At 58.9% G+C, this 25,831-nt stretch overlaps 1 protein-coding gene across 1 annotated transcript; it reads right to left on the reverse strand.

Annotated features, from left to right (window-relative positions):
* Window positions 1-591: 591 nt before the first annotated feature.
* Window positions 592-15,693, reverse strand: CAMSAP3 (calmodulin regulated spectrin associated protein family member 3). The gene is given in 20 exon segments (XM_041764332.1): window positions 592-1,145; window positions 1,235-1,353; window positions 1,438-1,550; window positions 1,838-1,937; window positions 2,408-2,715; window positions 2,798-2,937; window positions 4,102-4,572; window positions 4,574-5,558; window positions 5,655-5,724; window positions 5,987-6,060; window positions 6,226-6,280; window positions 6,354-6,447; window positions 6,532-6,671; window positions 7,255-7,393; window positions 7,644-7,691; window positions 8,599-8,631; window positions 8,811-8,906; window positions 8,986-9,108; window positions 9,934-10,187; window positions 15,455-15,693. Coding segments are annotated over 20 exon segments (3,816 nt in total). The 5' UTR covers window positions 15,603-15,693; the 3' UTR covers window positions 592-839.
* Between the last annotated feature and the right edge of the window lie 10,138 nt (window positions 15,694-25,831).

Consider the following 25,831-nt stretch of genomic DNA (forward strand, 5'->3'; position numbering starts at 1 on the left):
TGTAATCAGATTTGTGCCCTGAGCAGGCCATGTGGGCTGTGAGGGATTGGCTTGTGGTGGGAAGGGGAGGGAGAGGGGCAGGTCGTTGGCCTAGACTGGGGGAATGGGGGTGGGGGGTCATGGGGGTGGAGAGAAGCTTGAGACCAAAGAGGCCATTAGGTATGAGGTGGGGTAGGGGAAGCTGATTCTGTGCCTGAGCCACAGGGAGACCAGGAGCTCAGGGCGGAGCTCCTCGATCTGAGCCGTCCACGGCTATGCCAAGGATGGGCCCAGACCCTTGGATGTAGAGCTCGTAGGAGGGAAACGTGGGAATCCCCTAGCGGTGGTAACCAAGCCTAGAAACGGAGGCAGGCAGTGGAAGGAGAGAAGGTCGAGCTTAGCACTTGGCCACAGTAAAATACCACGAGGCCAGTAACATCCACACTCGGGAGGAAAGTGGAGTGAGGGGCGGGTGGTGAGGCCACGGAGGGAGGTCAGAGGTGGCCAAGGAGCCTTGGCAGGCACCGCATCAGGGCCACCAAGAAAGGAAAACCCAGGTAGAGATGTCACTGGGCGCCCCAGCCAGCCTTGGGGAGATGCCAACACGTAAGCTCTTTCTAAATTATTTTATTCAAGAAGGTGGGGAGGACAGACAGGAGACTGAGCTGAGCCCTGAGTCCCTGAACCTCCCAGCTCAGCCCCCACAGCAGGACAGGACAGAAGTTAGGGGGTAGGGACTCCAGCCCTACCCAGACAAAGTTGGGGACAGACGAGACCCAGGAATACCAACTGATTGTCCTCCAGGCTGTCCTCCAGGAGGGCGACGGCTGGGGCCCGCCCTGTGTACCTCTGGGATGAGGCTACTTGGGGGTGCTGCTGCCCTTCTTGGGAGTAGTGGGCTTCTTGCTCTGCCAGAGGTGGCCCTGGATGGTGAAGGCGTCTACACTCATGGACATGGTCTTGGCAGGGATCTGGGTAAAGCGCTTGCGATCTGAGTTGTACTTGTAGATGCCCTCAACCATGGCGGGCGTGACCGTACGGGGGCCGTAGCCTGCCAGCCGCGTCAGCTCCTCTGTCTCCCCGGACAGTGTATACAGGGCTCGGAACTGGCAGCTCGAGTCGCGGAAGAGGATCAGGAAGTGGTTGGCCTTGCTCTTCTCAATTTCCTGGTTGGGCGGTGGAAGCGGTTGGCCAGCCGGCAGGGAGCCCCTGCCCCGCCCACCCGCTGGCCCCCCAGCCCGGGGCGCAGGCTCACCTCAAGGATGCGGTTCTTCTGCGGTTCGTTCACCTTGCCCGCCAAGCAGCAGTGAGACAGGGCGTTGTGGATGATGAACTTGTTGGACTTGGCGCTGGGCTCCTTGTACAGCCGCGGACCTAGAGGGCAGGGCGGTCAGCGGGGCCCGCGGGGCCCACGGGGCACAGGCCGGCCTGGGGCTCGCCAGCTCCGGCCCCGCTTACCTGTGTACTCAGGCACCGATGCCGGGGACGAGGCGTTGCTGCCGTTCTCCCAGTCGCGCTCACGGCTGCCAGGCAGGCGGCTGGGGGACATGAGGCCAGACGGGGACGGAGCCCTGTGGGGGGACAGGGGAGGACAGGGAGGCGGTCACTGGCAGGGGAAGCCTCCCCAGAGGCAGAGGGACCAGGGAGAGGTGGGCCCAGGACCCTGCAGAGTGGGAGACGTGCACGTCCATGTATATACTCTGGCCGTAAGACACCTGGTCCCGCTCGGGCACACAGGCGTGTTCCTGAGGCCTGGCCGCAGCCCCCCTTGCACACATGCACTGGACTGTGCCCTCCTCCCTTCAGTGGAAGGCACACATGGACCGAGAGGGCACCCACCTGCCGGCGCGAAACTCACCGAGACGTGGGCCTCTTCACGCCAAGGTTATGGGGGGCCTCGTTGGCCACAGTCGATAGTGACAGGGTGGACTGAGAGTAGACTTTGCTGAGCCGGGAGCCTGGGAGAAGAGGGCACGGGGTCATCCCTACCCTCCACTGGGCTGGGGGGGTGGGTAGGGGTATGCTCCCCCACAGGCTGTGGAGGGAACGTGGGGTCAGTCCCGCACGAGAGCCTCACCCTGTACACTCCAATTGAGATGGATCTCCCCCGACCTGCGGGGGAGAGGGCTGTGCCCAGCCGGCTGTGGGGAAGCCTCCCCCCTCCCCCCCACCCCAGGAGGCTCTCGTTCCTGAACAGCCCTGAGAGGGCCTCACATTCCTTAAGCCCTAGAGAGGACTCTGGGCCGGTTCTGTCCAGCACACCGTACCCCGCTGTAGCCCCCATATCCTTTTGGAAGTCCACCAGGCATGGGCCATCCCCCCAAGGCCCCCATCACCCCCATGTCCTCATGGGGGGTCTCAATAAGCCCTGGACAAGGGGTGTGTGGCAGGCACCATCCCTGACGCCCCAGCCCTACAGGGTCCTTACCCAGCAGGCCACGGGCAGGGCTTCGTGCCAGGGCCGAGTCATCACAGCAACCAGAGCGTGGCCGGGGGGCCCTCCGCCCGCCCCGGCCCGGCCCCCCGGTCCCCGCAGCCCGCGGCCGCAGCACTTTGTCAAGGTCATCCATCAGCTTCAGTTGGGCCCTGCGTTCATACTCAAGCCGAGTGAAGTCCCCCCGCCTGGGGCCCACCTCTTCCTCCACTGGGGCCCTGGCAGCAGGGGCTGGGGTTGCTGAGGGGGCCACGGGAGCTGGGGGGGCCGGGGGGCCTGAGGTCACCTCCTCCTGGGCCAGCCTGCAGGTCAAGAGTTAATCAAGCAGTCAGGTGGGTCACGGGTTCACTGGTGGCAGGGGTCCCAGGCAGCACCCAGCCTCACCGAGCAGCCTCTTCCCTCCGCTGCTCCTTCTCGGCCTCCTGCCACTGTTTCCGCCGCCGAGCCTCCTCTGCCCGCCGCTGCTGCCGCTCCAGCAGGCTGGCCCGCTTTTGGGCCATCTCGTCCTCGGGCTTGTCTTCATCCTGAGGACAGGCACCGAGTCCAGCGGCTGTCCCTCCCCTAGTACTTCTGTCGACCCCGCCTGCCACTCACCCCTCCTTTCACTTTTGTAACTGGTCCGAAGGCGCTTAGTCGGTTCCTGCTTTGTGCACAGCCCTATGCTGGGTGCCTGGGCAGACTGGGTGCTGTTCACACCAAGCGCTGAATTAACCCAGGGAGGAAGGCCGCCTAACCGAGCAGAAGTAGCTGCCTGCTGCAGCACGGGGAGGGACCTGTCCTCACCTGGGGGCACTAAGCCAGGCTTCTCGGAGGAGGCAGCAGGCAGCCCGGGAGAATGACTCGGGCTTCACTGGGGAGGGTTGGGAGGGGAAGAGGATATTCCAGGCTGAGGGGACAGCAAGTGCAAGAGCCCTGAGGCTAGAACAAGCCTTGCGGGCCTGGAACAGCAGGGGCCAGGGTGACTGGGGAGTGGAGCTGGGAAGGGGACAGGGCAGGTGGGACAGGTGAGCAGAGCCCAGAGCCAGGAGAGGGACTGTGTTCCACAGTCTGGAACAAGGGGGACTACAGAAAAGTTTAAGTGTGTGTGTGTGTGTGTGTGTGTGTGTGTGTGAGAGTGATGTCTGGCTCCTCAGTTGAAAATGGCCAGGCAGGGGATCCCGGGGGGCTCAGCGATTTAGCGCCACCTTTGGCCCAGGGCGTGATCCTAGAGTCCCAGGATCGAGTCCTGCGTCCGGCTCCTGGCATGGAGCCTGCTTCTCTCTCTGCCTGTCTCTGCCTCTTTCTCTATCATGAATAAATAAACTCTTAAAAAAAAAAAAGAAAGAAAGAAAACGGCCAGGCATGGAGGGGTGGGGTGGATAGTAGATGCCAGTCAGGACATGACTGCCAGCGTCCAGGCGACACCACTGGCCCGGGCTGGGGGTGCTATGCGGGGTGTAGGATGGGGAACTGGCAGGGCCGCGGTGGAGATCGTGTGAAGGAGAGAACACGAGGGAGGAGGTGCCACGGCAGACCCCGGCCCTGTCTGTCCACCCACTCCTGCCCCATCTGTCACCCACCTGTGTACCTCTACCCACCACCCACCCATCGATCCATCTGCCCACCCCCACCCGGCTATCGCCCTCCTGATTATCCACCAGCGACCCCACTCCCCCAGGCCCTTCCCCACCCACTCCGGGGCCTCTCACCTTGTAGAAGAAGCCCAGCCCAGCCCGGGGCTCTCCCTCTGAAGATGCCTCTTCCTCTAAGGAGTCCTCAGCACCGGGGGGACTCCCGTCTCCCTCGTCCTCGGCTGTGGGCTCTTCCAGGCTGCCCAGGGGGATCTCGATGAGGCCGGGCCGGGCCACAGGCTCCTCCGGAGGTGACCCCTCCGCCAGGAGGATAGAGGAGCGTGTCTGCACGGGCACCTGGCTCGGCGAGAACTTGCGCAGGTGGGGGAGGCTGTCTACATCGTGGGGAGGCGTGAGCACCCTGGTCAGGGGCGCCAGCCGCAGCTCCGCCGGCCGTGCGTGTTTCGGGCTTCGGGGCGTCGGGCTGGGGCCGGGCCCGGGGCTGCGCCGGGCAGCTGGGGCTCGCCGAGCGGGGCTGGGAGAGGCGGCTTTGGGACCCGCCGTGGGACCAGGGATGACCCAGGCAGCGGGCGGCGGGGCAGGGCCCGGGGGCTTCGGGCGGGGCCAGGAGCCGCTGCTGCTGGTCCGTGAGCCTCTGCATGTCCCGCTGCAGGGAGCTCAGCGCAGCGCTTAGCTTGCTGACCGCCCGGTTATAGTCCCCCAGCCCCTCAGGGGGCACCGGGCCCAGTTCGGGTGAGAAAGTCACTGCCTTGGGCCGTGGGGACGGCTCACCCTGGCCCTCACCCGCCGGCCGCTCCCCACCGGGGACCAGGCCCGGCTCCGCCTCTGCGTCCCCTCCGGCCTCCCGTGGCTGCACCTGCAGGAAAGCGCTCTTGCCCAGTCGCTGGCGGTGCTTGGCGAAGATGGCCTCGATCCGTCGCTTCTGAGCCTCGATGGCCCGCCGTTTCTCCTCCAGCCGGGCTCCCAGCTCGCTCATCTCTGAGCTCAGGGCCTCCGGTGCTGTGGGGGTGGCCGCCGGGGACCCTGCCTCGGCCTCAGCCTTCACCAGCTGCTTCTTGCGTTCTGCAAAGCTGGTCATCTTCACTTCGGAGTTGCCGGCCGCGGGGGACGAGGCTGCTGCCTTCGGGGAGCCCTCGGATAGGGCCAGCGGTTTCGACAGCTCCCCGGCCGGGCAGGGAGATGGTTTCAAGGGGCCCTCGGGGTGGGGCACGTAGGTGGGTACTTTGGTGGGCCCATCGGGCAGTGGCTTCGAGGCGCCCTCGAGTGGGTAGGAGGAAGCCAGCGGCAGTTTGGAGGAGCCCTCAGGGGAGTGGAGGTAGAAGCTGCCGTCGGCAGCCCCATCTGGGAGCAGCCGGGGCTCGGCACTGTGGATGATCTGCAGGGCCTCCTCGATGGTAGGCAGGTCGCCAGGCTCCGGGGGTGGCTGGACGGGGGTCCGGGCTGGCACAGGGCGCGGGGGGCCCAAGCTGTCTGAGCTGACGGAGCGGAGCAGGACGGGGTCTCCCATGACGACATCCACATCGCTGTCCAGGCCAAAGGGGGTGCTGAACGACACTGCCTGGGAGAGCGGACGGCTGGGCGGCAGGAGGGAGGGGTCAGCCCCTGGGACGAGCCCCAGCCCCACCCCTGCCCAGCCTGCTCCACCGGCCAGGCCCTGGACATGCGCTCACCTGAGCTGACGGTTCCAGGCCTTGCCGAGGGCCTCCATGTGGGACATGGACGGGGAGGACTTCAGGGACCCTGGGGAGGGGTGGCAAGTGGTCACTCAGTGGCCACTATGGAGTCACTGGGGTCCCTGAGTGGGGTCTGTCAGGGGTGTCACTGATGGGGCATTATGTGGACAGACAGCTGGGGGTCACTGTGGGGGTCAACAAGTGTCACCGTGGGGCCATTGAGGTGCCAGAGGGAGACCCAGTGGAGGGATCAGGAGGAGACATGATGTCTGCTGAGGCCGTGTCTGGGTAGGGGTCTCTCCAGGGACAAGCCGTACCCCTGCCCTCACCTGTGGATCCACGGAGTGGGGACTGGGGGCCGCCGGGTGACAGGAGTGGGTGGCGGAAGTTGAAGACAGGAGAACTGCCAAGAGACGCGCGTCAGCAGAGGGACCCCCCAGCCCCGCCGCCCGCACCTGCTCACCTCTCCCAGGAGTGAGAACAGAGCCTCCCCTAGCCCGGCCGCAGAGCCCAGCGGGACGAAGGGCCCATCACGGCCACCGAGACTCACCCAACAGGGAAACTGTACCTGCAGCCACTGCTGTTCTGAGCGGGAGAGGCCTCCGTGGCCCGGGGGGAGGCCGCTGCAGCAGAGAGAGCACGTGAGCGAGGGCCCGGCCTCCCTACCCCGCCCCGCACCCAGGGGCCAGGCCTCACCATGACCGTCTGGCAGGTCCTTGGCCTGTACAAAATCAGGTTTCAGCACCTCAAAGCACATGAACATCTCGGCGAGCAGCACCACCAGGTTGATCTGGAGGCAGAAGGCAGGGTCAGCCGCTGGGAGCCGTGGCCCGGGACGCTGGCCTCAGCCCACGAGGCCTCAGGACGGCCTTACCTTGAGGGGCGGTGGGACATAAAGCAGGTCCTCCAGGGACAGGGGGCAGCCGCGAGGAAGGCGGGAGGCACAAAAATCCTGCACCAGCTGGAGGTTGTACAGGCTGTCCGCCACAGACATGGGGTCCTTGAGGCACACCTCTGTGGGGACAAGAGACCTGGGTCCCCAGCTCTACGGGAAGGAGGACGGGGCCCCGGGGAAGCGAGGGCCTCCTACAGGCCGGGCCTCATGCTAGGTGCCTTCCACAATACCGGTACTAGGACAAGCTGCTCCTTCAGGTCTTTGCATCTGTTCCCAACTACCTGGAGAATTAGTCCCCCCCAGGAACTCAAATCTGAAAGCTCTTCCTGACCACCCAGCCCCCACTGGAGCACTTAACATCCAGAATGTTCTGGATTCACTTAGTGTCTTTCCCTCCCAACTAGGATGTGAGCTGCCTGAGGTCAGGAGCAGTCTATACTGTTCTCACTGGACCTCCAGCACCTAAAACAGGATCTGGAGTTCTATAAACTTGTAGCAGGAATGAATTATATGAAGTACAGAGAAGTTTAGACACTTGTGTAAGGTCACACAGCTACTTGCAGGTGGGGGGCAGGGGGAGAAATGTTCACACCCCGGCCTTCCAGTTCTGGAAAATGCACTCACAATTCTTGCACCACTCTGGGGCGGATGCCTGGGTGCCAAGCTCCCAAGGACAAGTGTGGCCCACGCGCACCCACTCACCCTCGAGTCGCAAGAGCTGGGGACAATAGCAGTGGATTGTGGCAGCCAGCGCGGCCCCACTTGCCAGATCCTGGAGGGTGGTCACGGTTGGAAAGCAGGGGGCGCGTCGGGCCACAGCTCGGTCCTTGCGGTATCGGATCTGTGGGCAGGAGCCAAGTTAGGCCAGAGGTCAGGCTGGCCCCGGGTGAGCAGTCATGCAGGCTGGGTGGGGGGGCCTGGGGTATCCGCCATGAGGGGGCGTGAAGCTGGGGGTCCCAGAGCCAGAGTGGGGCCAGCCTGGAGCGGGGGAAGGGCAGCAGCAAGAGGCAAAGGAAGTGTCTGCGAGCAGCCAGGCCAGCAGCGAGGGCTGGGGCAGGACTCCTGGGACCCCGGGGCGGGGGATACATTACCATGGGGGGTTTGCTCCCCGACTCCTTCAAACAGAAGGCAATTGCGTGCTGGGGGGGAGAGGAGCGGCCGTCAGCGGGGCGGGAGGCGTGCTGACTTGCTGGGCCCCCAAGCACACCTCCAGGGGAGGGGGAGATAGCCCTGACCCTGTCATGAGCCCTGGCCATCCAGCTCTGACTGCGCTCTGGCCGGCTTTGGGGACCCCAGCTCCTCCCAGCCTGGAGGGACCCCACAGAGCAGCCTCCCATGCAGGGGATCTCCCCCCCCACACCTCACAAAAGACCCAGGCCCCAGCTCGGGGAGGGGATGCAGAGGAAGCAGGTAGGCAGAAGGAGAGGAGCCCCCAACCCAGGCCCAAGAGTGGAAGGAAGGAGGCCCCAGAGTGAGCAAAGGCGGGGACCCTCTCCAGCCCAAGGCCTCCCCCTTGTAGGGGTCACTTTCCCCTCGTGCTTCGGGGATGGACAGCCCCTCCCACCACTGTCACCACCATAGCTGGGATTTGTCCTTAGGGAACCTGGGGTCTTAGGAAGGTACTTCCACCTTCTTCTGGGTTGGAGGGTCTTCCTGTTGGCTAAGGGGGTCTTCTCCACGTGCCCTGCCCACCGGGGTGAGGATCCACGCATCCGATGGGTTAGAGCCCTCCCTTCAGGAGTGTTAGCAGCTCAGCTTCCAGCTCAGCCGAGATGGACGAGCCGGGGAGCTCTGCCCTCCTGATAACTCACTGCCAGAAAGGTAACTGGGGGGTGGGGGGTCTGCCCTGTGAGTTAATAGCAGATTCGGCTCTTCCCTCAGACTACAGAGGGGTTCTCTCTGTCCCCCAGGGCGGGGGTCCCTCGTCTTCTGCTCACAGCTGGGAAGAAGTAGGAGAGGGAGCGGACAGGCAGGCAGAACGGACACACAGAGAGACACAGCGACGAGCAAGGCAGGCAGACGGGGCGGAGACACAGCCCCACTTACAGGAACCAGCTTCCAGTACCAGCGTGTGGGGCACTGATGCCAGAGAGGCAGAGGGGGGAGCAGCAGGAGAGGCGGGGGGAGAGGGCAGAGAGAAAGAGTCACCTCCAGCCCCCCCAGTGCAGGAATGGCCTCCTCCACGGCACCCCTTCCCTGCCCACCCAGCCCTCCAACTGTCCTCGCGTCCGGCCATCCGGCCATCGCCCTAGCCTCACCGAGGGCTGTGCTGGGGCCACCCCATCTGCAGGGGCCACGGGAGAGGCTCTCTGGGCAGCTTCCTGCTCAGTCTTCTCCTGCAGCCGCCGGATGGTCTGGGGAGCAGGGTGGGGTCAGTGCGCAGGTCACCGGGCCGTCCTGGCCCCCAGCCCGTGCCAGCCTAACCCCACCTACCGTGTCCACCCAGAAAAGGAGCTTGTGCTCCAAGCTGGCCAGGGCCAAAGGACCGGGCAGTGTCTTTGTCCACTCGAAGGCGAAGGCAACCATGAGGGCGTCAATGACAGCCAGGTGGGCTCCCTGTGGGGGTAAGGGCTGAAGGGTGAGGCCAGGGCGAGGGATGGGGGCTCCCCGGGCCTCTGAGGGAGGAGAGGAAGAACCTCAAGGTATGGGGGTTCAGGGCGCCTGAAGTAGGAGGGGCTTGGGATGGGCCACGGTTAGTGGGTGGGGCTTCAGGGAAGGAGCCAGGATAAGGTGCTGGAAGAACCACTTCTGGCGGGCCATTAGAGCATGTCAAGGGCCCAGGATAGTGCCAGGGGAGAAGCCAGGCCGGGTGGGCGGAGCCTTCGGGGGGGAGCCAGACCTGGTGGGCGGGACCTCTGGGAGGAGCCAGGCCGGGTGGGCGGGGCCTCTGGGGAGGAGCCGGGCCTGGAGGGGAGACACTGGGGAGGAGATGGGCCTGTGGGTGGGACCTCTGGGGAGGAGCCAGGCCTGTGGGTGGGACCTCTGGGGAGGAGCCAAGCTGTGGGTGGAGCCTCTGGGGGAGGAGCCAGGCCTGTGGGTGGAGCCTCTGGGGAGGAGCCAAGCCCGTGGGTGGGGCCTCTGGGGAGGAGCCAGGCCTGTGGGCGGGGCCTCTGGGGAGGAGCCAGGCCTGTGGGTGGAGCCTCTGGGGAGGAGCCAGGCCTGTGGGCGGGGCCCCTGGGAGGAGCCAAGCCCGTGGGCGGGACCTCTGGGGAGGAGCCAGGCCTGTGGGCGGGGCATCTGGGGGAGGAGCCAGGTCCGTGGGTGGAGCCTCTGGGGGAGGAGCCAGGCCCGTGGGCGGGGCCTCTGGGGAGGAGCCAGGCCCGTGGGCGGGGCCTCTGGGGAGGAGCCAGGCCTGGCGAGCGGGGCGGGGGCGGGGCCTACCATGAGGATAGGCTGGTGCCTCAGGTCGGCCTCCTGCACCGGGCGCTCCGGCAGCGCGGGCACTGTGCCCCTCCTCGCCAGCAGGGCCAGCAGCGCAGAGGGGCTGGGGGGGGGCTCGAGCTGCGGCAGCGCCTGGCGCCAGGCCCGGCAGTAGAGCTCGGCCGAGAGCAGCAGCCGCGTCACGGGGGGCTTCACGTGCTCCTGCGCGTACTGGTCGGTGTAGAAGGGCTCCCACAGCTCCGAGGGCACATGCTCTGTGGGGCGAGGGGGTGATGGCGGGTCAGGGCCCACGCACCCGTGGGGAGGTCGGCGCCGGGACGGAGGCTAGGGGGCCTGGGCGGAGGCCCGCAGGTGTGCAGGTGTGCAGCAGTTCGCCAGAGGAAGAGGCTGGGGTGGAGGGGCCTGCACCAGCAGAGGCCAAGAGGTGGGAGAGCACAGCGCCTCGGGGGGAGGGCGGCTCCGGGACCGGAGAGGAGGCAGCGTGGGGGCCACCTGCGCAGCGGCTTGCCGGGAGGTGGGTGGGCTTGCAGACCCTCGGGCGGTAACAATGACGAGATCACATAATCGATCTCCCCGGGCGCCCCACAAGCCTGGGAAGCAGCAGCCAGGGCACAACCAGGAACTCCAGAAACAGGCACAGAAAAGGAAAGTAACCTGCCTAAGGCCACACAGCTGGGCCACGCCGACACTGGGATTCAAAGCCAGGCCTTTAGCAGACTCTACGCCCTCTCTCAGCTTGGAGGCTGGGGTGGGGTGGGGTGAGCTGTGGGGTGGAAGGCTGGCTGGCAGGGGACGGAAGGGGGAGGTAGCAAGGCTGCAGACATTCTGGGGGAAGAGGGGGTGACTGGTCTCCACCTGGTGACTGAAGGGTGGAGGCAGGGGAGGCGTCCGGGCCCGTCAGGTGTGACTGGAAAGAGGGCTAAGGTGGGGGTTCAGGAGGGGCAGCAGGTGAGGCAGCACAGGCTGACTGTGAGGGCCTGGGCCTTAGGAGAGAGGTGAGAGCACCTTGCAGAGGCGGCCACAGAACCCCTGAAAACACTGAATGAGACAGGCAGGGCAGGAGGAGGTCCGAGGAAGCCCCATGCAGAGGGAAGGGTGGGGGGGAGCCCCCAAGCAGGATCCAAGGGTGGGGAGGAGAAAGACCAGAATAAGCCACCAGGAAGATTCTCTGGGGAGGTCTGGGAGGAGGTGATTGAGGCCAGCACCGGAAGCCTGCCCTCGTGGGGGTCTTCCAGGGAGGCCCCGACTCTTAATTCCAATCCGAACAGTTTTGTCTTTTGGGGTTCTGTGTGTCTGAAAGAACGGGAGGCAGGATTCTGCTGCTTAAAAATGTTTGCACCTGACCTACCAGACCCTCCCCAGGTGCCTGTCGTCACAGCCCTGCTCCCCAGAGACGCCCCGCCCTTACCTACAAGGACCCAGGCATCTTCCCCTTCAGTCCCTCCCTGCCCCGACTCCTCCGCCTCCTAAAATCACACTTGACCTCCCCACTTCATGCTCCACTCCTGTGGAGAGTTGTGCCCACTCTTGCCCCCTCAGGGCAGCTCCTTGAAAGAAGAGAATTCTCCAGGCTTCCTTCCTTCCACCTGACCCCCATCCCAACCTCCCTGATCCGGGCTCCTGCCCTCCCAGCTCCCAGCCTCCCCAAGGCCAGCAGCGGCCCTCCAACGCACAGTTGTGGGCCGTATCTTGCCTGGGCGCTCTGCCCAGCACCTCCTTATTCCGGAAACCTTCCTCCCCCAGCATCTCCCAGCTTTTTCTCTGTCCCACCACTCAAGCCAGGCCTCCTCCCCACGTGCCCGGTCAATGCCAGGCTGCTGACAGCTCGGTCAGGGCAGCCCTGTAAGTGGATATGTACTCCCCACCCCATGATGGCTTCCATGGCCATCTGACCACTGCCACCTGCTGCAGCCCAGGCCTTGTGTCCCACTGCCCTCTGGGCATCTCCCGTGATGCTCAGTACCTTGCTCAGTACCTTGTTCCTTCCCTCTGTGAGAGAAATTGCAGGGAGAAATCACCATCTCTCCTCCTGTCCACCTCCCCCAACACCTAAAGTCCTTGGGTTTCAACCTCCTGGCATCTCCCCAGCCCCAGCTCATTTCCTGCACCCACAGGCAAAATTAAACAAATTTCTTTCCTGCAGGACATGTCAGGACCTTCAAGATGAAAAAAACGTGAGCCAGGCCTACCAATAGCTAATGCTCATCAAGCACTTCCTCTCTACCTGTGTGTGTGCCTACACCTGGCACTACTGGCATTGCAGCTGGATACTTCTTTGTGTTCAGCAGGGGGTGGGGTAGGCTGTCCAGGGCCTTGTAAGATGAGCAGCAGAGTCGCTGGTCTCTACTCACTATATGCCAGGAGCACCCTCCTCTAAGTAGTGACAATGAAAAATGTCTCCAGACACTATCAAAGGTCTAAGAGGCAAACCACCCCACCCCACCCCACCCCCGCTTGAGAGCCACCGCTCTCTACTAAAAATGTTTATTAGGCATCTATCATAGTGTAGTGCCGTCTGACAAATACAGTTTGGCCCACATACGTCGTTTTATTAAACTTTGTAGTAGCCCCATTAGAAAAGTAGAAACGAGGAACCCTAGGAACATATTTAACCCAATACATATCTGATACTATCATTTCAACATGTAATTAATATAAAAGCCTTATGGATGAGATATTTCACTTTTTTTTTTTTTATATCAAGTCTTCAGATATCAGGCCACGGTGTAGTTCACTTACATTTACAACACATCACAACGAAGACCAGCCACATGTGGCTGTGGCCACCACCCTGGACCACCCAGCTCTACAACACAGCTAGCATGTACTTATACCACGGCCGCCTTGCATGCATTTGCTCGAGTAACCCTTAGGACGCTTGCTCTTAGCCCCATGGTCCCAATGAGAAAACCAAGGCCCAGAGAGCTGAGATAACTTGCCCAGGATCACACAGCTAATAAACGGCCCAGCTGACATGAACCCAGTCTGCCCAGAGGTCACACTGATGCTCTGGCATGAGGGACTTTGGTGCGGTGTTTCCCAAACTTGCATAGAGATGGCACCCTTTGTTACCTCTGAGTTAGAGTCCCCGAGCCCACCTGCCTGCATTCCCACAGCCTCCTCGCGCCTGTGCCTCCGGGCCACCAGAACTGCCTTCCCTCTGGGCAACTGCATATCTGATCTCATTTTGTCAAGTCCTCAAACATGTTCCATGGCTCCCCAGCACCCTCAGATTCCCCCCTCCACACACACACACACACACACACACACACACACACACACACAGAGCTTGAGAGGCCCTCCTCTGTCCCACCAGCCTCTCTCATCTCCCACCTCCCTCAGCCACCACCCACCACGGGGACCTGCACAGTCTTCTCTGAGAACTCCCCGCTGGTCCAAACCCCCAGGCCTTTCTGCACGCGGGTCTCCTCCCTCTGGCGAACTCCTAAAAGCATCCCTCAAGGTTCAAACCCTCCCTCCTCGGGGAGACTTCCTTTCTCCTTCCCTCCCAGGCAGAGCTCAGGGACTTCCTCCTCCTGCCCCTAACAGACTCCTCTACAACACAGACCTTATCACCCTAAGCAGCAATGATCCGGTTTCATGTCCCATCCCCCTCTCTCCCAACTCCACCCCCATCCTCTGTCCTGAGCACCCAGCACCAGCCTGGCACCCAACGGGCATGGGTAAAAAGTCCCAGAGTTCATGAATCAAGCAGATCTCTGTTGCCTACTTCCCTCTCTGGGCCTGGTGTTCCCACCTTCCTCAGCCGCTCCCTCTGTCTAGGGAAGGAAGGTCGGAGGAGGACTGCACTTGACCCTCAGGGAGGATCTTGGACAGTGCAGGGAGCTGGCTCAGTGAGAACAGAACTGGGTGAGTCAGGGCATCCCGGTCCCAAGAGACCTTCACTTTCCTTTCTGTGAAATGGGACAGTAATTTCTGCTCCACGGTAATCTTAATATTCTTAATAAAAATGCCACTACTGGGGCACCTGGGTGGCTTAGTTGGTTAAGTATCTGCCTTCAGCTCAGGTCATAATTCTGGGGCCCTGGGACCAAGCCCCGCATTGGGCTCCCTGCTCAATGGGGAGTCTGCTTCTCTCTCTCCCTCTGCCCCTCCCTGCTGCTCATCCTTTCTCTCTCTCTCATTCTATCTCAAATAAATAAATAAATAAAATATATTTTTAAATACCGCTACTGATCACGGCAGCAGTGACAGCGAGCAGCCGTTTAGAATGCACTGTCTGCCAGACACAACGGGAAGAAATCTGAGGTCTGCCTCCAGCAGCTCTGTGAAGGGGGTACTGGGATCCCAATCACCCAAGCCCTGCCCTGGCACTTAGTGGGTGCCCCCAGTCATTTGCAAAATGGGTAAGTTCCCCCCTCTTTTACAGAGGGGGAAACAGAAGCTTTATAGAGAACTGGGCTAATTCGTCCATAACCTGGTGGAGCCGGGACTCAAAGCCAGTTCTGATTCCCAAAGTCAAGCCTTCTAGGGCCACGTAACCCGGGCCGTGAGAGGCTGGGGCAGACCTGGGTCTCTCCCTGCCAGCCTCCTTTCTTCCTCAAGCAGATCCTCGGGGAAAGGCAGGCCTCAGAGTGGGCCCTGCACGGGAGGGTGCTGGGAGAAAGACACAGGCTTGGGCGGACCCAGGAGATGGGCAGCTGTCCCCGAGCCCCACACCCAGAACAGGTTGATCTGGGAAGGCCACTGAAGGGGGGATGGGCTGTGCCCAGCTGGTGCCAAGACCAGTGGACAGGCCGGGGGGAGAGCAAGGCGTCCCCCCAGGACTCCGGGAAGGCCCGGACCTTAATTAACCCTGGCTGCCCGGTCACAGGCCCTGGCTCGCAGCTCTGGCCTGAGTGGCCGGCCGGCCCTAGGGCCCTGGTTTGGCGCACTCAGGCCCTGGCACCCCGGGGACCCACCCGCAGCGTTGTCCCTGGGGGGCCTGACTTCCTCCCCCATGTGGGCCTCGGCCAGCCGAGTGGAGGCTCTGCCCCAGCGCGAGAAGGCCCCCCACCTGGGCCCCCACCCCCGCCGACCTCGGACACGCCGATTCCCTTCTCCTGGGCAAAATGGGGGTAATAAGTCACAGCTGCCAGCCGCTGCCCGGGGCCCTGGAGGCGCGAGAAGGGGCTCCCGCAGCTGCCCCCGCCGCCCGCAGCGCAGGGAGGGCGGCCGCGGGGCGTGGGTCCCGGCGGCGGCGCGGGGGGCACGGTCCTCGCGGGGGCGGGATGCGCGTGTGCAAGGGGGGCCCGGCGCGCAGGCCCGCCCGGGAGACCCCGCCCCGCTCACCTGGGCTCCCGGACGCCGGGGTCCCGGCGCCGATCGGGGCCGCCGGCCCCACCCCCACCGCGCTCCCGCAGCCGGGCGGGCAAAGTCCGCCGCCGGGGCCGAGCAGGAAGCCCGGAGGCCCGGCGCGGCGGGGCCGGAGCCCGGGGCCCCCCGGCGGCCGGCGCTATTGTTCCCACGGCCCCGGCCTCCGCCGCCCCGCCCCCCGCACCTGCCGCCCCCGGCCCCGTACCTGCGCCCCCGAACGCGGCCCGCAGCACCCACGCCAGGCTGGCCGCCGCCTTGGCCCGCGAGAAATCGTACTGGTCCAGCGACTTGATCTCGGGCACCAGGAAGGTCCTCCGCAGCGGCCCGGGCCCGGGGGGCGCCGCCTCCACCATGGCGGCGCCGGGGCTGCGGGCGCCCGCTCCGCGCTCGCTCGGGCTGGGCTGGGCTGCGCCGCGCTCGCACCCGGACCGGGCCCGCCGCCGCCGCCGCCGCCGCCGCCGCCGCCGCCGCCGAGCCAGGTGCGGCCGCTCGCGCTCGCGACGCAGCGTCGGCCCCGCCCCGGGGCGGAGCCCAGGTGCGCCCCGCCCCCGGCCCAGACCCCGACCGGGTCCCCGGGCCCCGCCTGGCCCCGCCGCGGGGTGGGGCGGCCCGGGCTGCGGTGGCGGCGCGCGGCTGCGGAGGGGCGCGGGGGCGCGCGTGCGCCGGGGCGGGCAGGGACCCTCCGCTTGCGGGGGGGGGGCGGGGCGGTGCTGGCCCGAGTGTGTCCCCTCACGTGTGCGCGTGAGCATCCATGCGGGCCCGTCCTCCGCGGCCCAGAGGCAGCGGGTGCTCTCGGCCAGCGGGTGCGTGGGGGCGCCTGTGTCCCGCCGCGTCTCGGCGCCTACAAGAGGGTGTGTCCTCACCGGCCTGTGCGTCTCTGAGCGGATTCGAATGGCGAACCAGTGTACTCCAGGGTGTGTGTGTGTGTCCCCGTCGTGCATGCGTGTTGTGTCCACAAGAATCTGGATTGTGGGGGTGTCTGCGTCCAGAGGATATAGGAGTGGTGCGTGTGCGTGTGTGGTTGGGGTTTGCCGGTGGATTTGCGAGACCACGAGATTTGAGTGTTTGTGAGCATCGAGATGTTCCTGTGTTTTGTGTGAGGCTCCGATCAGTGCCCGTGAAGGAGCCTAGGGAAGAAATTGAGGGCACGTGTATCCATGCGGGAGTGTCACTACCTGTATCTATGATAATGTGGCTGAATGGGGAGAAATGAGGACACTTGCAAACGTCTGAGCCCCCTCTGTGGGTATTTGTTTAATATTTGGTTGTGTGTTCCGTTGTGGTGTGGTGTCCGGAGATCTGCCATGCGCCTCTGACCCGTGTGTAATCGAGAATACACACGTGTTTGGGTCTGTGTTGTCTTTGCAGGCCTGTATGTCTGTGTGTGTGTGTGTGTGTGTGTGTGTGTGTGGTCGGGTGTGACTGCATGTGCATGACAAGCACACATATGTGTTTGGGTTTGTATGTTATCTCTTGACATGTACAACTTTTTGAGCGTGTGTACGTGAAGCTGCTCTTTACATCTGTGTGACTTTGGGGATATTTGCATGGATCTGTGTGTGAGCACGAGGGTGATAAGGGGCACGTGTGTATCTGTTTCCTGAATGTAAATTGAGTATCTGAACTTAGCTCCATCTGTGAATGCATTTGTGGGTGTGCCTGATGGTGAATCTATGACTGTGTGTGGGTTCACATGTGTAAGCAGTTGTGTTTTGAATGGCTCTATGGGTGTGTAAAGGCATTTGTGTGCACCTAGGTGCATTTGTGTGTCACGTCTAAGTGAGACCAAATGCGTGAATTCCACGTGAGGGGATGTAAGTGTGAGTTTCTGCCTTTAGAACTACAGAGGGAGGTTCATTCAAAGCACACACCCCGCACACGCACAGAACAATCCGTGTTTTCTCGACTGTAAGAAATTCTGTGAGATGGGGCGTCTGGGTGGCTCAGCACTTGAGTGTCGGCCTTTGGCACAGGGTCCTGAGATCGAGTCCAGCATCAGGCCCCCTGCAGGGAGCCTGCTTCTCCCTCGGCCTATGTCTGCCTCTCTCTGTGTCTCTGATGAATAAATAAATAAAATCTTTGAAAAAGTTCTATGATATGAGAAAGCACTACAGCAAGTCAGTTCCCTGAGACAGCCCCCCTCCCAGATGGTGATCCCTGAGCCCACACTTCATAGAAATTCCTGGGTCCCCTTAATATACGTTGCTTGTTCGAGGCGTGGGTCTCATGGTCCCGAGCGTGTGACTGGAGAGGGGGTGGGTGTGCCTGAGGGAGGGGAGCTGGGGCGTCGGCCCTCCTGTCTGGATGTGCCCATGCAGGAGGTGGGTGTGGGCGCACAAAGGGGCCAGTGTGTCTGTTTGAACACACACATTGACGTGTGCGAAGCACGTGCCTCAGCTCCTGTCCCAATCCCCCCGAAAGACCTGAACGCGTCCTTTCCCCCGACACTGGGCCTTGGTTTCTCCATCTGTGGCACTGTTGGGGGGTCTGGGGCTCCTGGCCTGGGGAGGCACCCTGGCAAGGAAGGGCGTGCTGTCATGGGCTGCCACTCCTGTGAGCGTGGCGTGTCCTGCCAGGTCACACGCGTGTTTGCTTTTCTGGGAAGGTTCTCATGACCTCCGTGGACCCCAAGGACAAACACGAACTGGCCCGCACTCCTGGGGGATGCTCTGTAAACACACAAGCAGAGGCTTCCGGCCCCCCTGGGAGGGGACCCGCAGGCCCCCACCTGTCCTGGGCTGGAAGGCCTGGGGGCGTCCACTGGTGTCTGCAGGAGCTGGGCACAGTGCCCTTGGCCCAGGTGCCAGGGGCCTCCTCAGGCCCAGCCCCCACACTGGGCCAACTGGAACTCCTGGCTGGGCCAGACCGCCCCACCCACACACAGCCGGCTGGAACCGAGGTCCCACCTGCCCCGGAGGGCCTGTTCCGGGGGCCCAGGCAGCACCAGACACACTGGCTCCCCTGTATGCAGGAGGTGGCCCCCTCCCTGCAGCCCCCCTCCGGCCCTCCCCTAGTCCTGGGCTGCCGCCTCCTCCCTCACCTGGGGCTTCCTTTGGTTCTCACACCTCCTAGCTCATCAGACAGGCTCTGGTTTATTAAGCCAGGGGTGGGGATGACTTGGAGAGTTCACAGGTCGAGAATCAGGACTAGGTTTTGGGGAGGTGTAGGAAGCCCCCCAAAGTCATCTGCAAAATTCTGCACATTTGTGCCCTTTGGGGGTCATACCAACAGGTAACAACTTTTGAGAGTCTTTTAATGGCCAGCACAGTCTCATTTCATCCTCACCGTGTCCCGAGTATCATGAGCGTATCACCCATTTTACAGACAGAAATGCTGAGGCTCAGAGCCCCAAAGTGACACGGCAAGGAGAATGGAAGGAGGATTTGAGCCAAGGCCCCTGGATCCACCCACTGACCCACTATGCTGCCCTTCCATGCTGAGGCTACCTGCTGTCTCTAACCATTCATGACCCTCGAATGGGGTTGGATGAGGCCAGTAGTTGGCCTGAGATCAGAGGATGGTTGGGATTCCGTCTCTGTACCTCTAACCCACACTGAGCTATATAGTATGGGGGTTCAAGTGTGGCCACTGGTTTTCTTTTATTTTTTCCTTTCTTTTTTTTTTTTCTTTTCATTTTAAGCATGTATTTATTTGAGAGAAAGAGAAGGAGAGGGAGAAGCAGACTCCCCGCTGAGCAGGGAGCCCAGTGCGGGGCTCGATCCCGGACCCCGGGATCATGACCTGAGCCGAAGGCAGACGCTTAACCAACTGAGCCACCCAGGCGCCCCTGGCCACTGTTTTTGTTCTCCCCACCCACACAGTGTCTCACGGTGGCCTCTCTGAAGTTTGGCCTCGGTAGAAGGAAATTATTATCAGATCCCACCACATCCAGGGTTCTCAGGACACTTTTCTGAAACACAATTAAAAACAAAACAAAACAAAACAAACAGGGGCACTTGGATAGCTCAGTGGTTGAGCTTCTGCCTTTGGCTCAGGTCATGATCCCGGGGCCCTGGGATCGAGTCCCCCATCAAGCTCCCTGCAGGGAGCCTGCTTCTCTCTCTACCTATGTCTCTGCCTCTCTGTGTGTCTTTCATGTATAAATAAATAGAATCTTAAAAAAATATATTGTGCATGCCAAGGCCTATCCCCATCCTCATGACACTTGCCTTTATTTTTTTAAGATTTTTTAAAAAAATTAGTCCCCACACCCAACATGGGACTTGAACTCTCAAGCTCAAGCTCAAGAGTCACACGCTCCACCAACTGAGCCAGCCAGGCGCCCTGATGCTTACGTTTAGAAGGAGATGTTAACACGTCAAGCAGATTATTTCAGCAGGGAACAAAATATTGGGAAGATAAGAAAACAAAGCAAGAGCGCCGCTAGAGACAGCTGGGGTGGGGGCTGCTTCAGCCTGGGAGGAGGAGGCTTCTCTGAGGCTGGGAGATAGGCAGAGATAGGAAGGATGAAAAGGAAGAGTTGAAGGAAAAGCATTACAGGCAGAGAGAGCTGCAAGGGTCCCAGGGCAGGTGCAAGCCCCACGTGCTCAGGGGATGGTCACTGCAGCCGAGAGTGCAGAGGAAGCTGCTAGACGGTCTTGAAGTGCTTTTCAGATTCTCTCCAGTGAAGAACCACTTTTTCCCCCCAAATCCATAAAATGCAATAAAAATTAATTTCTTTTTTCTTTTTCTTTTTTTTTTATTTATTTATGATAGTCACAGAGAGAGAGGCAGAGACACAGGCAGAGGGAGAAGCAGGCTCCATGCACCGGGAGCCTGATGTGGGACTCGATTCCGGGTCTCCAGGATCGCGCCCTGGGCCAAAGGCAGGCGCCAAACCGCTGCGCCACCCAGGGATCCCCTAAAAATTAATTTCTAAGGGGTGCCTGGGTGGCTCAGTCAGTTAAGCGTCTGCCTTCAGCTCAGATCATGATCTCAGGGTCCTGGGATCGAGCCCCATGTTGTTCAGTGGGGAGTCTGTTTCTCCCTCTGTCCTCTGCACCTGCCCCCCCCACACCTTACACGTGCTCTATGTCTCTCAAATAAATAAATATAATCTTTAAAAAATTAATTTCTAGGAGGGATGCCTGGGTGGCTCAGTGGGTGAGCATCTGCCTTGGGCTCAGGTCGTGATCCCTGGGTCCTGGGATCAAGTCCCCATCGGGCTCCCCTCAAGGAGCCTGCTTCTCCCTCTGCCTATGTCTCTGCCTTTCTCTCTGAGTCTCTCATGAATAAATAAATAAAATATTTAAAAAAATAATTTCTAGGAAAATAAAATTGAAAAAGACATGCATGATGCTAGAAGCAAGGAACATCTGACAATGATGGGGCGTGTCAAAGGCCATAGGGGCCTGGCTGAAAGAGCCCACCCAGTGGCCAAAACTGGAGCAAGTTGAGGATCAAAATTAAAGTCATATGGGATTATGGAGCACTTGGGTGGCTCAGTGGTTGAGCATCTGACTTTGTCTCGGGTTGTCTCCTGGGGTCCTCGAATCGAGTCCCACACTGGGCTCCCTGTGGGGAGCCTTCTTCTCCCTCTGCCTAGTCTCTGCCTCTCTCTGTGTGTCTCTCATGAATAAATAAATAAAATATTTTTTTAAAAAGTCATACAGAGGCAGCCCAGGTGGCTCAGCGGTTTAGCACCACCTTCAGCCCAGGGCGTGATCCTGGAGACCAGGGATCAAGTGCCGCTTCAGGCTCCCTACATGGAGCCTGCTTCTCCCTCTGCCTGTGTCTCTCTGTCTCTCTCTGTCTCTCTGTCTCTCATGAATAAATAAATAAAATCTTTAAAAAAATAATAAAAATAAAAAATAAAAAGTCATACAGAATTATAACCCCAAGAATAAAGATCCATGAGTTCATCCTGATATAAACAAATGATCAAATACATTCATGGTTGAAGGACAAGAGAGCTTGATGTGCAGAAGGATTCCAAGCCATTTATGTAGACGCTGCATTCTCTGGGAGGTGGAGCATACAGTGTGACTTCCTTCCAGGAAGTAGAGTGTGGAAAGAGGGTGACAAAGAGTAGCTTCATGGTGGAGTAAGCTGACAAACCCACAGTGTCACCTGGCTCGTGATCAAGACCACCATCAACAGTCATAATTAGGTGGAGAGTCCATAATGTCATGATACATTGCGAGGAGAATGGCACTTTGCCTCTGTGATCTTCCTTCCCCAAACTCATAACCCTAGCCTAACCGCGAGGAAGAGGTGGGCAAAATTCCAACAGAGAGGTGGGTGCCCTCCGGTAGGCCTGACCAATACTCCTCAAAACCGTCCCGGTCATCCAGGACAGGGAAAGCTCAAGAAACCACCCCAGCCAAGAAGCGCCTACAATGATGTGACAACTAAATGTCATGTGGAGGGGCATCTGGGTGGCTCAGTGGTTGAGTCTCTGCCTCTGGTTCAGGTCGTGATCCCAGGGTCCTGGGTCCCTCTGCCTGTGTCTCTGCCTCTTTCTGTGTGTCCCTCATGAATAAATAAAATATAAATAAATAAATAAATAAATAAGGGATCCTGAACCACAAAAAGGACATAAGGGTAAAGCATGTACTTTAGTTAATACTAATGTATCAAAATGGGTTCGTTGATTGTAACAAATGTCTTATACTAGCGTGAGATGTTCCCAACAGGGGAAACTCTGTGAGTGTGTGTGTGTGTGTGTGCGTGTGTGTGTGTGTTGGCAGACGAAATATATAGAAACAGCTATTTGCTCAATTTTTCTCTAAGCTTAAAATTGTTCTAAAAGTTGATTTTTAAAAAGGATTAAGGGGATCCCTGGATGGCTCAGTGATTTAGCGCCTGCCTTCACCTAGGGCATGATCCTGGCGTCCTGGGATCAAGTCTCATATTGGGCTCCGTGCATGGAGCCTGCTTCTCTCTCTGCCTCCCTCTCTCTCTGTCTTTCATGAATAAATAAATAAAATATTTAAAAATAAATAAATAAAAATAAAAAATGGATTAAAAAATTTTAAATACAGGCTATACATGAGCCCAATGGTCATAAAATTACTATGTCCAGTGACCGTAAAGCTTCTCTACACTTACAGCTTTCTCTACCCACTCATCTGGATACGTGATTAGCAGCCTGGGCCCAGCGCTGGTCTCTGAAGGGCTTTGAACAGTTCTAGATAAGGATTCTTCATCTTCAGCTCTATTGACATTTGACGACAGATGGTTCTTGGAGGCAGGAGCTGTCCTGTGCATGGTAGGGCGCTTCGCAGCATCCCTGACCTCGACGCACTAGATGCCAGTAGCAAACCGCCTCCCCCCAAGTGTGATAATTAACAATGTCTCCGGACATTGCCCAACATCCCCCAGCAGGCCAAACCGCTTTCCCCTCGAAGACCATGCACATAGGCCGGCTGCAAAGTCCTATCTGGAAATGTGGGCCAGAAAGCCCAGTGCATGTTTGTGAGTCTCAGGGCTGTGTTGAGGAGCCTGACGTTTCCAAAACAACTCTACTGGCGTAAGGGGATGTACGGAAGCTTCACCCAGGAGGCCGATCCCTGGATGTGGCTTTGGGGCTGGAGAGAACGGAAAGATTCAGAATGTGTTTGGGAAAGAGAATTGACAGCACCTGCTGATCACGGGGTCAGGAGGCAAAGAGAAGAAGGGAGGAGTTTTGGAAGATGCACAGATTACTGCTACCTTTCGCAACTGGGTAGATGGTGGTGTCATGTGCCGAGATGGGAACGTGAGATGAGGGGCCAGGTTGAGCGAGGGAGGGGAGGGTGATGAGTTTCGTCTTGGACAGGTTGAGTTTCAGGTCCCGTAGGGCCGTGAAGGAGAGAGAGGAGAAGTCCATGATCTTGTACACACGGTGATGAGAAGCCCCATGTGTCCATTCAAATGTAGAGCAGGCCCTGAGGGGCAAGGGCAGAAGCCAACCAGAGCTCCCCCTTCTCTCTCCACTTCTCCCTCCATCCCGTCACCTACAATCACGTTGCTGCGCTTCTGGCATCGGCCCCCTGGGAATCGCTCATCGTGACGTGTGCAAGATCGTGAACCTCCACTCTCCTTCATGGCCCATCTCCTCTCTCACACAAAAATACGACGGGACGTGGGAGCCTCCACGATGTCCTTCAGTAGGTGAATGGATCCACAAACTGTGGTCTATCAGACACTAGAGTAACACAAAGCTCTTAAGGATGACCTTTAGAGGATGTCTGGGTGGCTCAGTGGTTGAGTGTCTGCCTTCGGCTCAGGTCGTGATCCCGGGGTCCTGGGATCGAGTCCCACATCAGGTCCCCCCGCAGGGAGCCTGCTTCTCCCCCTGCCTGTGAATCTGCATCTCTCTCTCTGTGTCTCTCATGAATAAATACAATCTTTAAAAAATGTATTTTTAAAGAATGAACTTTCCAACCATGGAAAGACGCAGAAGAATCTTAAATGCTTATTACTAAGTAGAAGAAGCTTATCTGAGAAGGCTACAGATGGTAAGATCCTCATTCTAGGACCTCTTGGAAAAGGTGAAACCATGGAGACAGTAAAGGGATCAGCAATTGCCAGGGCTTAGTGGGGGCGGGAGGGATGAATCGGTGGAGCACAGTTTCAGGGCAGTGAAACTACTCAGTATGAGACTATAATTATGATTCCACGTCACTACACATTTGTCAAAACCCACAGGATGTAGGGCACCAAGAGTGAACCCAGATACAAACTATGGACTCTGAGTGATGATGATGTGTCAATATGGGTTCATCGATTGTAACACATGTCTCCCTCTGGGGGGATGTTGATAGTGGGGGAGGCTGTGATTTTGTGATGGCAGGGGGTATATGGGAACTCTATATTTTCTGCCCAACTTTGCCATGAACCTGAAAATATGTTTTAAAATAGTCTATAATAGGGACACCTGGGGGGCTCAGTGGTTGAGCGCCTGCCTTTTGCCCAGGGCGTGATCCTGGAGACCCAGGAGCGGGTCTCGCATTGGACTCTCTGCATGAAGCCTGCTTCTCCCTCTGCCTGTGTTTCTGCCTCTCTCTCTCTCTCTCTCTCTCTCTCTTTCTCATGGATAAATAAAATCTTTTTAAAAAATTAAAAAATAAAATAGTCTATAATAAACACCTCCTCCCATGGGACACATGAATAAATACTAAACAAATATCCACAAATGCATGCTTGGACATTACAAACAAACCAAATGATCCCCACACAATTGAACACAAATATCTGTGCACGTACACACACACACGCAATTCACGCACATAGTGTGTGCTGACGCAGGTCAAGGGAAAGAGATTAACTCAAGGACACCTTCTGTCCTTTGCATGTCCTTGTTGGGAAGAAATTTTCTCTCTGTTTCATCTCTGTTTCCCTCCCTCTGGTAGGACAAGGTCTTTAGGCAAACAGATGTGAGGCAGTGATTTTGCAGATATAAAACCTGAAGACCCATGTGATTGTAGGGGATTAAGGTTGGAAGGAGACGTGGAGAGGGGAGGGGGATATAGCTGCCCTTTCTGACATTGGTGGAGCCTGCGGGGACTCAACACAGATAAAGATTCCGTATCATCCTCTAAGCTCATTGCTGTGCCCACTGGCCCTTGCCAACCCTGAGAGCACAGCTGAAGGACACACTTGAAAAAAGCAAAGCACATATAAATTTTAGGTCCTGTGAGGCTGCAGTTTGCCGAGACCCCATGGCTCAGGAGTCCCTCAAGAGTCATGGCCAAGGCCTGGGATGCCCATGTAGAAGTCAGAAATTGGAGCCCCATAGAAAATGAGACACAGGCTGAGGATGCAGCCTGGACAGGAAAACCAAAGAGGTCAAGGGTTTCTAGAAGGTGGGAGTGCTCCCCAGTGTTTGGGGCTGGCCTGGAGGGTCTGTGAGATAAGGACGGAGCATTCACAGGAGACATCCCAGGAACATAGCGTTCAATAGTGACCTTGAGGAATGCAGTTTCAAGGGTGCCTGTGGGAGGTACAAGGGAGGGACTCAAAGAAGGGAGATGAGAGGGAGTGGAAACTTCGCCTAAAATCTCTCCTCTGAAATCTCTCTGCATCTCCAACCACCTTCTGTGACTTTCTTCTGCTGTTCTCTGAAACTATTCTTCTTGACGACCCCATCCTCCCACCTCCTGGAGTCTTCCTTTTGTGACCCTTGTTCACATCCTATCTTTCCCTCAAACTCCTTCCCTGCTGTGGAATTGTAGGATGCTGGAGACGAAAGGAACTGTAAACATTGACTAGTCCAAACCTTCCCCAAAACGAACACAAGCCCCCTCTACCGCATCTGTCTCCCCTTGTCCAACCTTTGATTCTCTAAATGAGAAGGGCACTCAGTGCTGAGAGAAGCAGCCTCTTCCATCTCTGCCAGCCCCAGATCTATTCTTTTTGCAGAATCATAGATGCATGCAGTAGGTACTCAGTTCATGTGTGTGCAGTCTGTTTCACAGACTCCCCTCCCCTCATTTCTCAATTTTTCTATCAAATTATGTATCCTAGACATGAAGATAATTGCCAAGGTGTGGGATAGCTTGTAGATTACAGGTGTTCATTTCAAATACATGGATTAATAGAGCATCTGCCGTGTGCTAGGAGCCGGGGATTCAAGCAGAATAGACAGACACAGTCTCTG

The sequence above is a fragment of the Vulpes lagopus genome, chromosome 7, assembly GCF_018345385.1.
Source record: "Vulpes lagopus strain Blue_001 chromosome 7, ASM1834538v1, whole genome shotgun sequence".
NCBI classification, from domain to species: Eukaryota; Metazoa; Chordata; class Mammalia; order Carnivora; family Canidae; genus Vulpes; species Vulpes lagopus.